The 12588-nt window shown below is 46.5% G+C and overlaps 1 protein-coding gene across 1 annotated transcript; it reads left to right on the top strand.

Annotated features, from left to right (window-relative positions):
- Nucleotides 1–6490: 6490 nt before the first annotated feature.
- PtA15_11A494 (uncharacterized protein) lies at nucleotides 6491–7551 on the top strand (the record flags this gene model as incomplete). Its single annotated transcript, XM_053161408.1, has 4 exons — nucleotides 6491–6679; nucleotides 6782–6946; nucleotides 7016–7476; nucleotides 7539–7551. 4 exons carry the CDS (start codon nucleotides 6491–6493, stop codon nucleotides 7549–7551), a joined length of 828 nt encoding a protein of 275 aa, XP_053025358.1.
- Between the last annotated feature and the right edge of the window lie 5037 nt (nucleotides 7552–12588).

Here is a 12588-nt window from a genome sequence, read left to right as displayed (position 1 = left end):
TCGAACCCGCGGTTGCCCCGCGTTCCTCCGTTCGGAGTTCTGCACTTTTATATCCATCAATACAGCATTCGAAGATACCCAACCCTTCCAATTCACTTCCTCAGCCCGGTCGCCACCATCGCTTTCGCCATTGTTCAATGAATCCATCCTTGAATACGCCTGCCGATCGGTCTCACGCAATGAATAGGCTGTCGACCTCGACCATCAGTGAGTCAGAATGAGATTAGGTACTTGTTCAGCTTCGCAGGCTTACCGAGCACCTGTTTGTTCTTGAGTGCCCAGAACCTTGCGGTCGGCTCCCATGTATATGCTCTATGCCCCGTCTGAATGTGCTCAAAGCTCAATGTGCTGACTTGTCCCTTTTTTTTTTTTTTTTTTTTTTTTTTTTTTTTTTTTATGGACTTCGTCTTCCAGCATTTTTCTCTGGCTTCCTCCTCAACACATCAATTGATTCGCGTCGTGATTGTTGCCAAGTGCCGATGATCCCTCCTCATCCTACCCAAAATCCTGGGCGGTTGGAAGTGGCCTTTACTTGCCTTGTGCTTGTCAGAATACAGCTGCCATGACACAGCCCGCCAAAAGGCGCAGGGGAAATACAGACTACAATGCAAAGCAACGTAAGTCCTGAAACTCACCCTTCAGACAAACAAGCTCAAAGCTTGGTGAGAGAAACGGTCGCTAACCCCGAACCTGTCTCATCCCATGTACAGCAGGTGATGCGAGCAACAAGTCTCCGAGGGCGCAAGCCGAATCGAGAGGAGACGGCAACACCATAGCAGCCACAATTCCAGGATCTTCGGCATTGTGAGTATAAGAGCAGCTGAGATTTAGCGATGAGAAAGAAGCACCAGGCTAACAAAGTTGCTACGCTTTCAACATCATTTTCTCATAGAACATCCATCGCTCCAAGAATCACCGCACCTCCGTTAGCCACCAGAATCAGCCCTAATCCTATTAGGTGAGTGGCAATATAAAACATAAGGGTGCGACGATAGAAAATCATCTAATAAGCCCATGTTCCTTTTAGGCATCGACAAGACCTCTCGTTGTCAAAGGACAGAAAGTAGACCGAACGAGCTAGCCATTCTCGGCTACTGCAAAGGTAAATCCAAGATCGGATTTGTAGACTCAATAGACAGCAGGATCACTGATTCTACTGCAAAGATCATTCATACCAGATCTCTCAGTCCTTAGGATCCTCGTCATCATCGGATCCTTCTCTTATTTCAATCTTCTCTCTCATATTTCCTATCAGATCTTTTCTCCGACAATATCAATCAGCCAAGCGCAGCGACAAAACTTTCCTGCTCTTAGGTAAAACCATTTCCTTTGTCATTCTCTTTCTTTCTCAAATCATTGCCTCGATTGTACATAGCATCAGAATAGAGGATCTAATTAGAAATACAACTCTCTTAGTTGTCTGCATTTTTACAGATTTACAGTCTCGTCGCTCAACAAACCTCATAACCGTCATCAGCAACTAGGAGCAGGATTGAAGAATGCCAACTGCCACGCGACAAGGATCTTTACCGCCAGTCAGCATGACCAACTCCGGCACAGCAGCAACTGCCATAAAATCGAAGGAGGAGAAGGAAATCATCGTCATCCCCACCTTCAACGGCAGTAATTACGCCAATTGGCAGAACGCAATGAGCGCATACTTGGAATTCAAGAAGCTCTGGCCCGTCGTCGAAGTCGACACATCAGAAGCAACCAACGACAAAACTAAAGAGCAGAAACTTGAGGCATGGTTAATTCTGAACTCGAAAATTGTTCCAGAGATACTCACGAGCTTGACCAGCACCTGGGGCCGCGATCCGCACAAAATCTGGACTCGCTTAAAGAACAACTACGCCACGGCTACCATCTATGGAATATACCGAGTATGGTCGCAATACCTCAGGATCAGTTACAACGACGATCTTCTCAAGTACATCATTCGTGTGGAGGCGGCGCTAGCAGAAATCAGCACGATCGGACTAAATGTCATGAACGAGCTGATCAGTGTCAGCATCATTGAAACAATCACCGAGAAGAGACCCATCGTCATGGAAAGAATCCTCGGTGATATGGAAACACTAGCCAATCCCTTCCTCCTACTCGACAAGTTAAGACAAATCGCCAATCATGAGCAAGTGACGAAAATGAAAACACTCACCAATGGCCCAAACCCTCCATCTGGTCCGCCATCCGGCACCGCTCTGGTAACCTCTGCGCGAAAAAGGACTTACATAGCATGCAAACAGGGAAGGCACAACCCTGAAGCCATGCATGAAGAAAGTCAATGCTGGACCTTGCACCCTGAACTTCGACCGATTTCCCACCCACCGAAGAGAAGAGCCACCAACCTGTCTACTACCACCAGCAGCGGTCATGAAGCCAACAGTGGACACACTTACGCGTACCATGTAACGGCGGAACAGGTCGCTAAGGGATCAATCATCCTCGATTCGGGAGCAAGCCAACATATGTTCAATTCGATGACGTTCTTCACGGAATCATCACCCACTAATGTATCTATCGTTACTGGAACTGGTAATGAAAATCCTGAAATGATGGCAACGAGACAAGGAACCGTTAGGCTCGAATTCGTCAATAACTCAACCATTGTTCTACACAATGCGCTCTTTGTGCCAAATCTTTCGACCAATCTCATTTCGTTTGCCCAGCTTGTCAAAGAGAAAGCCGAGATATTCAGCCAAGAAGGACAGATGATTGTAAAACTCAATGGCAAACACTGCTTGAAAATCAACACCAGCCAGAACATTTTTCGACTTGAAGGAGCCAAAATACCGCCATCCGTCGCTCTTGCAACAAGCGTTATGGCCCCGACCAACACCTTTCTCACCTGGCATCAAAGACTAGGTCACGCGAGCGCTGCAAGAATCAAAGTCATCCTTGGAGATCAGTTTCCGGCTCGAGAGAAAACGACATGCTGCGCTGCTTGCATGCAAGGAAAAATGATCAAGCTTCCCTTCAAAGGCAGTTTCGCTCCAGCTGAGGCATTGCTTGAAGTAGTCCACGGAGATATCGTTGGGCCGATTCGCCCGGCCACCAAAAGCGGATGCCGATATTTCTTGACGCTCGTCAATCAACACACGGGCTTCATCCACTTGAATCTCTTAAAGCAAAAATCAGACGCTGCAGCAGCCATTATCGAGTACAAAGCAAGATTCAAAAGACTCACCGGCAACATGATCAAAAAGATTGTGACAGACGGTGGAGGCGAATTCTGCAGCAATGAGCTAGGCGACATTCTCCAGCAAGAAGGAATCCAGCACACTGTTTCGCCACCGTACACACCTCAACATAACGGAATAGCCGAAAGAGCTAACAGGACGATCATTGAGATGACTCGCTGTATGCTCCTACAGTCGAACATGGCAGCCGAGTGGTGGGGGGAAGCAGCGCTGACGGCAGCGGCAACTACCAACTCGCTACCATCTTTAGCAAAAAGCAGAACTCCTCCAATCACGTTGTTCCTCAAACTTCGACCAAGCATCACGGTTTTCAAACCCTTCGGATGTCAGGCCTGGATTCTCAAGGACAAGGTCAAAAGGGATCAAAAATTTGATCCAATCGCGTGGGAGGCCACATTCATCGGCTATGCCAATGATTTTTCCGCCTATCGATTACTACGCCATGAAGATCGCAGCATCCAAATCACCCGGCAAGTCAGATTCGATGAAAGCAACTTTCCGGCATGTGCAGCGATCAACAAAAGCATTGACAATGTGTCTTTGGATGAAGAATCAATGCCGGTGTTCATCTCAGATCCCATTCTTCCCTTCATGGATGTCAATGACACGGAGCACGAAGAACAGCAAGAATCAAATCAGGACGACTTTGATGGACCAGCAACGGATGATCATCCATCCAGCCCTGAAACTGGGAAAAGATGGATTTACGTCACCGACTTCACTCCCGCGGAAAAGATTATCAGCGATGTCGATCAATCCAACATCGTCGAAGGGAAGCGCATCAGGAGACCAGTCTGTTACATTGCAACCTCGTCTGACCCGAAATCACACAATCAAGCCATGAAAGGACAAGAACGCCTTCATTGGATAGAGGCCGAACTCAAGGAGATAGCCAACATGAAGAAATATCAAGTCTGGGTAGAGCGGCAGCGGCGTTCGACTGACTCACCGATAGCTTCCACCTGGGCGTACCGCAAGAAACTCGGACCGGATAATCAAGTGGTCGAGTACAAGGCACGGATTTGTGCTCAAGGCTTTAGGCAGACGTTCGGAGTCAACTTCAAGCTCAAATATGCGCCCACCGGTAAAGCAGCCTCCTTGCGCCTCTTACTGTCGTTTGCGGCCAACTGTGGCCTCGAAATTCATCAGCTCGATGTTCGCAGCGCCTTTCTCACTTGCCCTCTCGAAGACACGGTCACCCTTTTGCCACCCCAAGGCTATGAATGTCCCACTGGAACCATCTTCGAGCTCCGAAAGGCAATCTACGGGTTAAAGCAAGCATCCCTTGTTTGGTACAAACGACTCAGCGGCTATCTCGCCACCATAGGATTCACCGCATCTGTCTCGGATCCATGTGTATTTCATCTATCCAAGACCCCGACAACTTGGCTGTACTGCCATGTCGATGACATCGTCATCATCAGCAGCGATCCATCCGTTTTCAAATCTCAAATGGAAAAGGAATTTGAAATCAAATATCTCGGCGAGGCATCCTTTCTACTCGGAATGAACATTGATCGATCTGAAGATTTCTTGCACGTCCACCAGACACAATACATTGAGCGCAAGTTGATTGAATTTGGACTAGAAACGGCGAAACCGGCGTCTTGTCCATTAAACCCAAAAGTTCATCCCAAAGCCGCCACTGAGAAAGAAGCCGCCGACTTCAAAGCCATGAATATCAACTATCGTGCTCTCATAGGATCTCTAAACTATCTCAGCGTTCTAACTCGCCCGGACATCTCATACGCGGTCAGCGTCTTGTCTCAGCACCTCGAAAAGCCTGGCACTCAGCACCTTCATGCAGCACAGCAAGTGTTTCGCTACCTCCTCGGCACGAAACACGTGGGCCTTGTTTTCAGAAAGTCACCCAGCCTTGAAATAAGAGCGCATGTCGACTCCGACTGGGGCAACTGCCCCGACACCAGAAGATCAGCAACTGGGTACGCAGTCATGACCAAAAATCAGCTTATATCATGGAAGGCTTGTCGACAAGCTACCGTCTCGCTATCCTCGACTGAAGCTGAATACAAAGCACTGTCTGATCTCGGAAGAGAGATCGCGTGGCTAGTCAGTCTTATTTCCGAACTCAATCTTGATTATCAACCAAACCAAATATTCGTAGGGGTCGACAATCAAGGAGCCATTGATCTTGCCAAAAGTGAGACATCACAAAACGGATTCCGAACAAAACACATGAATATCCGCCTTCACTTTGTCCAAGAACTAGTCACATCAAAATTAATAGTCCTCCACTACATCAGGACCATCAACAATCACGCCGACTTCCTAACCAAACCAACCGGCAGATGCACCATCAGGAGATCGCTAGAAGCGATAGGCGTCACAGCTCCGCCTTCATTTGCCTCAAGCCTGGCGACTCAAGGCAACCCAGCCTGTCAGAATACAGCTGCCATGACACAGCCCGCCAAAAGGCGCAGGGGAAATACAGACTAAAATGCAAAGCAACGTAAGTCCTGAAACTCACCCTTCAGACAAACAAGCTCAAAGCTTGGTGAGAGAAACGGTCGCTAACCCCGAACCTGTCTCATCCCATGTACAGCAGGTGATGCGAGCAACAAGTCTCCGAGGGCGCAAGCCGAATCGAGAGGAGACGGCAACACCATAGCAGCCACAATTCCAGGATCTTCGGCATTGTGAGTATAAGAGCAGCTGAGATTTAGCGATGAGAAAGAAGCACCAGGCTAACAAAGTTGCTACGCTTTCAACATCATTTTCTCATAGAACATCCATCGCTCCAAGAATCACCGCACCTCCGTTAGCCACCAGAATCAGCCCTAATCCTATTAGGTGAGTGGCAATATAAAACATAAGGGTGCGACGATAGAAAATCATCTAATAAGCCCATGTTCCTTTTAGGCATCGACAAGACCTCTCGTTGTCAAAGGACAGAAAGTAGACCGAACGAGCTCAGCCATTCTCGGCTACTGCAAAGGTAAATCCAAGATCGGATTTGTAGACTCAATAGACAGCAGGATCACTGATTCTACTGCAAAGATCATTCATACCAGATCTCTCAGTCCTTAGGATCCTCGTCATCATCGGATCCTTCTCTTATTTCAATCTTCTCTCTCATATTTCCAGCTATCAGATCTTTTCTCCGACAATATCAATCAGCCAAGCGCAGCGACAAAACTTTCCTGCTCTTAGGTAAAACCATTTCCTTTGTCATTCTCTTTCTTTCTCAAATCATTGCCTCGATTGTACATAGCATCAGAATAGAGGATCTAATTAGAAATACAACTCTCTTAGTTGTCTGCATTTTTACAATGCTGACGCCGCTGTTGCTATCCTTACTGATCATGTCCTCCTCGCGATCGATCGGCCTACTCGAATCCTCCTTGTTGATAAAACCCAACCCCTCATCCTTTGCTCCATCGCCACTCATCAAGCACCGCCATCTCAACTTTTCCCATCTGCCTAGCTGCAACAATCCTAGTATAACTATTCTCCATCTTGTTCGTCGCTCCTTCCTAGAAGGAAACAAGAAGCTTGTACTTCATACCATTAAGATACTAATTTTTAATTGTACTACTCGCATCTTGCCCTTACTTTTATAGATTATAATGGCTGTTCGATCCATCCTTCGATCTCGTCCTTACAGTGTCGTCGCAGGCCCGACCGCAGCTGCTCAACCTCAAACCACGGCCGACGAAGCTGAAGCCGCCCAGGCTCTCGCCCAACTCGAAGCAGCTAGAGCTACTCCCGTTATTACGTTTGCCCCGGTAAGTTTCTCTTAGCCTTTTTGCTTCCTCTCGTTTGAAACTAATGTAATCTTCTATATGGCTATGTAGTCACCCACCCGAGGCGAGCCTCCCTTCAACGAAGCTCCGCCACCTTATGAAGAGCGGCCTATGCAAGGGGCTGAGCTCCCTCCACATATGAGGCGCACCCCGCGTGCTGATCGCCGTCGTCGTTGGCCGACGCCAGACCGCGCTCCCAGACGACCTCGTCGTCCATCTCCCTATCATCGTTCCTCGCCTCCGTCCTCTCCGTTAGCCCATCGCAGCTCGTCCCCTTCTGTCCAATCTTCTCCTCCATCTTCCCCTCCTAGCTTAGGTCCTGAAGGTCCTACCCCCAGCAATGAGCAGTACAGTGCTGCCTTCTTTGCCCACAGCTTTGTCAACTTCTTGCATGACCTTCGTACCATCTTAGACCGTCTTCCACCAAGCCACCCTGACGCCCAGGCCCACAACCTCATAAGGATGGATGCCACCCTCCTGGAGCACTGGTACCGCCACCGCGCGGATCAATTGTACGTCCTATTTCCTCTACCTTTGTTTCTATCCTTATTGATCCTGGGCTTTCCATCTCCAGCGACTCGATCTAACGCTTCCGGTCCTATTGTAGGGTCGAGATGTTTAGCAACCCCTATTCCAACGCCGGCCTTGTCTATTGCACCCTCGTATCCGCAATCCTCCGCCTTGGTGTGATTGACAGCCGACATGCCTATGATCCGTTCAACCCTGCGCTCTGATCCCCTGCTTGTTTTTCTCGTTCCTTTCCTTACTATCCTGCCTTCTCTTTTACCAAATACATGTAACCTAGCCCCAAAAATAAATAAAAAAAAAAAAAAAAAAAAAAAGACCTCTAACTAAATTTTTCGGACTATATCAATATAACTAACCCTATCCCAACAACTGATGTTATATCCTGCACTTCCTACCCTGTATGTTGTACACTTTTTTATTTTTAGTTTTTTTTTATCTTATTTTTATATGTATTTGAAATACATTGGCTGTGCCTCAAAAACAACTCATGAACCAAGTGCCCACGCGAAAAACAACTACTCTGAAGGAAGCCAAAAATAACTAACAAAACACATAAGATAAACACCACCAAAAAAAAAAAATGAAACTAAAAAGCACAACCAACCTAAGGGTTCCTACTTATACATTTCTTCTATTCAAAAGCGGACCCATCAAAAATACATTGTCTTCCACCATCTCTTTGTACATTATTGCTATTCATGGAAAAGATCTCAACAGCTAAAAACTAAATCCTCCCATTCCTCCCAAAAGGTGGCATAAGCTTCTCCTAGCAGTTTTTGCTCCTCCCGTACGGCCCAACTAAATCCTTCCAAGCTAAATTTTCCGCAGGCACCAACCATCCTTGCTATTGCTCTGGCCAAGAATTCTTCCTCCTCTTTTTCTCTGTCTCTACATGAATCCCATAATCTTTGATTACTCAGATACTTTTAACCAATGTCACCCCCTGAATACAAATTTTTCCTGTCCTCTTCATGGATCCACCAATGGCCTGGCCAAATCAACTCGTTCTTCAGATACCCTTCCACCCCATCACCATTCAACAACATCATGAAACCAATTCGCCCGGCCGTATACCCTGGAAGCTCCGCCCAATACCCGTTTGCCATTGACGGAAGTGTTTCTGGGTATATTCGTAAAAAGTCTTGGGTGGGAAACCCTTGATCTATATAATCCAATCCTAATGCACTGTTCACCTTGTAGTTGCGTATTCGTCCTGATGAAGTATATGTGGGACAGTCTGTCCAACTAGTATCCCAATTCAGTACTTGGTCCAAGTTTTCTGTTATCCATCCATCCTCAGGTTCCCCCTTAAGCTCGCCTGCTGAAGGTGCCGTAGTACTGCTAGGTTCAAGGTCCCAGGTATTTTTCAGCTCTACCATTTCCACCGGCGTACCAAAATAATATGAAATATCATCTGAAGGGGTGTTTGGAGGGCACATTGTTTGTTGTAAATCCTCTTTTGGCTCTTTTCTAATAGACCAGGTGGTACACAATTGATTATTCTCTCCACCATTTATCCCCTGATCCGCTCCATTATAGGTTACGCTATCCGCTCCGTTGTTGGTTGTGCTGTCTTCTCCGTTGTCCGTCCCGCTCTCCAGTCCGCCATTGATTAAACTATCCGTTCCTCTGTCTGTTACACTACCCACTTGTCCATCCGTTCCGCTATCCGCTCGTCCGTCCGTTCCTGAAGTCTGATACTGGCCCACTTGAATACTATGAGAACATTTATCAGCAATCCTTCTAGGCGGTCCCATCTCCCATCCTGGAACTTCTGGAGCACAGATGGGTATACACAACCTCTCTCCATCCCACAACTCATAACTCAGGATTTCTCCTCGTGACTTGGACAACTCCAGACGTACTTTGTGATCAGCCAAAAATGGTCTTCCCAACACTGTATACACTTTGCCTCGAACAATGAAGAAATTAGCCGCCTTGTTGTCCTCCAGGTCTATATGAAATGGAATAGATTCTGCTAAGCCAACAATGGGTGAAGAATGACCGCCAATACCCGTAATATTCATACTGATTTCCCTGGTGGGCAGTTGTAACTGCAGCGCAACCGTTTCTGGCATAATATTCAGTTCAGCTCCACTATCCACTAATGCCTTAATTTTTCGTCCTTGAATAGTTATGTTCACAAATCCCAACGGGCATGCGTAAGTCAAAGGTGCTGTTGGGTGAATTGGACGTCCTCTACAGTCAAATTCTTCCTCATAGTCATTCCGGTTGCATCTTCCTGAATTCTGTTGTCGATTCGCCATCTTGACCTCTCCTGCCGGCAGATTATTCAAGTCTTGGAGAAATTTTGGTGCAATTAGAAAGAGTTCCTCCAAGGTGAGTGTGAAACTTTGCTTCAGTATTTTCTTCCTTAATCCCCCCCCAACTTTGACTCTATCCACATTCTTCTCCGTTGATTCTTTTGCTGATTCTTCCTCTTTGCTTTCCGCTTCTTTCTCCGGTAGTCGCTCCTGTTCCTGGTTCTCCTCGCCTTTGCTGCTTCCGTCCTCCGATGTTCCTTCCACCCATGCTCCTGGATAACTTGACCTCCTCTTACGTCCTGCTACTGGCTTTTTGTTGGCTTCTTGATTTGGCGCTGGGGGCTTAGGTATAGCTTCTTTGGGTTTTTCCACTTTCTCCGGTTTGGATTGAGTTGGCTGACTTTCTGTTTCTTTCTCCTTTTCTGCATTTCTAGGTGATCTTCTCAAGCCAAACCCAATCTGAATTTCCTCATCCTCCTCGCCGTAATGCATCTCTGGTGGACTCCACATCTCCCATCGGTTAGTCAAAATCATGGTTGCTGTTGGCTCATGCAATTTCTCCAATCCCGTGTTTCCTGCCGCCATATTAGCTCGTATTTCCTCTCCTTCCCTGCTTAACTCAACCCGCTCCGCGTATCGCCGTACCAGTTCCCGAATAGAATCCCCTGTGTCCGATGGAATTGGTTCCTTGTTGGGATAGTAATAGTTTGGACCTGACTTGAATACTGCCCGCTTGGTTATGTCTTCACTCAGATGTGAGCAAAACATGACTGTATGGTCCATCTCCTTACAATAAAAACACTGAATTGGTGGCCGTGAGAACAGTGGTCCTCCTGGTCCTGCCGGTCTAAATCCTGGTGCTGACTGTCTTGGTGCTGCTAAATGAGGTGGGAAAGGTCTAGAATTTGGGTTAGTATTCAAGTTAGTATTCAAATCCGTACGTAATTTCTTAATTTCCTCCTCCAATGCCTTTACCTTATCATTCCCCGCCTCTGGCTGGGGTTTTGCTTGACCTTCCTTGTTGTTTTCTGGATCCTTGCTGACATTCTTACCTTTTGTAGTACCCACATCCATATCCAATACCGCCAATGATGCCTCCACGTACTCCTTCAACTGTTCCAGCTTAGGTACCAGTGCCTTTCCGTCCTTGGTCTTGCGTAATTTCTTATCATGCGCCATATCACGTGCCACGTCTCGCCGTATCTCTGTTGAAATCGCCTTCCAAAGTGGTTCCCCACTCTCCGTGTTAACGTCCTCGTATCCCATCTTCTTCAAGTATGCCAGTATTTCCTCAAGATCACCTATAAACGACCGGTACTCCTCCTTTGTTTGGATGCCACCCTTGTCTGCATACTTTTCAACCAAGGTGCCTATTGAGCCCTCATTGAATCGCCTTTTTGGTGTTGCCCTTCCCCATTTTCGAATGAGTTCCCTCTTCAGCAACTCCCAATCCCGGTTCTCATGGCCCTCCATGTTCTCAATACATTCACTAATCTTCCGGTCCTTCACCAAGAATGGCAATTGTAAAGCCACATCTTGTCCACCAGCTTTTTGCATTGAAGCTATCTTTTCCACACGCTGAATGAACAACTCCACTTCAGTCCCATCAAAATGTAAGTTCATCTTCTTAGTATCTAGTAAAACACCCTTTTCCTCGTCCACTAACTTGATCTCTGCTCGTGATCTGAACTGACTAGAGTTTGGTGATGATCCAGGTGTTTCCCCCATGCTATCCGTAATTCCTTGAATGGTTGTGTCCATACCCACTGGTCTTGGAGTGAATGGAGTTGAAGTTGCGAATTGGAGTGACGGTCCTTGTTGAACTGGAGTTTCTGGTATAGGTACGTTTTCTGGTGCCTTCTTCTCTGCTAGCCATGCTGCCATCATTTCCTTTAGCTCCTTCATAGCTGCTCGCTGTTCTTGAATAATTGCAGACTGCTCTTGAATTATAGCTGACTGATCTTGAAGTGGTGGATCCATGATGGGTAATCGCTGATATCCAATCAGTTGCTCTTCCAAATCTTCTGACTTCTTCCTGGTGACTTGATCACAGTATTCACTCAGAAATTCTCTCTCTTGCTCGGTCAAATCCCCGTATTCCCACTCCCTGGTGTTGTAATCCAGACTTAGATCCAAATCCCGCCACGTACGCCAAATCCTATCCCTTCGGTCACTTGCTGATGATATCCTATCCTTGTCTTGATCCTCGCCGTCCACTCCTGAAATCCTGTTCTTGCCGTTATCCGTTCCTGAAATCCTGTCTTGCCGCCGTCCAACTATCTTGATCCCCCGTTAGTTGAAGTTACTGATGATCTGCTTAAATTGGTTGATGGCTTGATGATCTTTCCAAAGGTAATCGGCCACTGTTGGGACACCAGATGTAGGGACTCTTGTGGGACACTAAATGTTTATTTGGTGAAAATATCCTCTGAGGGGGAAATAAATTGCTAATAGGTTGAAAGGCTATTACAACTTACGGGTGGTTTGAAAGACCTGCCCCTCTAATGGTACTATGCAAATAACTAAGAGTCTTGTAATCAATATTTATAAAGATGTGGCTGATTCCAAGATAGATCTTACTTTTGTATAGTAATCTCTATCAGACCTAGATTCCTCAAATCACTATTCTTTCAGATCTGTTATAACTTCTGATGATGGGGGGATAATGTAATCCAGTGGGATCAATTATGTAAAATACAATTGTTGTTGATGTTGGGTTGTTGATGAGAAGGTTGGTAATGATCTCTTCCTTAAACAATCTCTTGATAAGGCACTTTAATCAATACTAGAGCTCCTGGTTGCTACTACACTACTACTACTTGTTATAATTGT

This window comes from Puccinia triticina, chromosome 11A (genome assembly GCF_026914185.1).
Source record: "Puccinia triticina chromosome 11A, complete sequence".
Classification (NCBI taxonomy): Eukaryota; Fungi; Basidiomycota; class Pucciniomycetes; order Pucciniales; family Pucciniaceae; genus Puccinia; species Puccinia triticina.
Note: the sequence above shows the minus strand (reverse complement) of the source record. Positions and strands in the feature narration are given on the sequence as shown.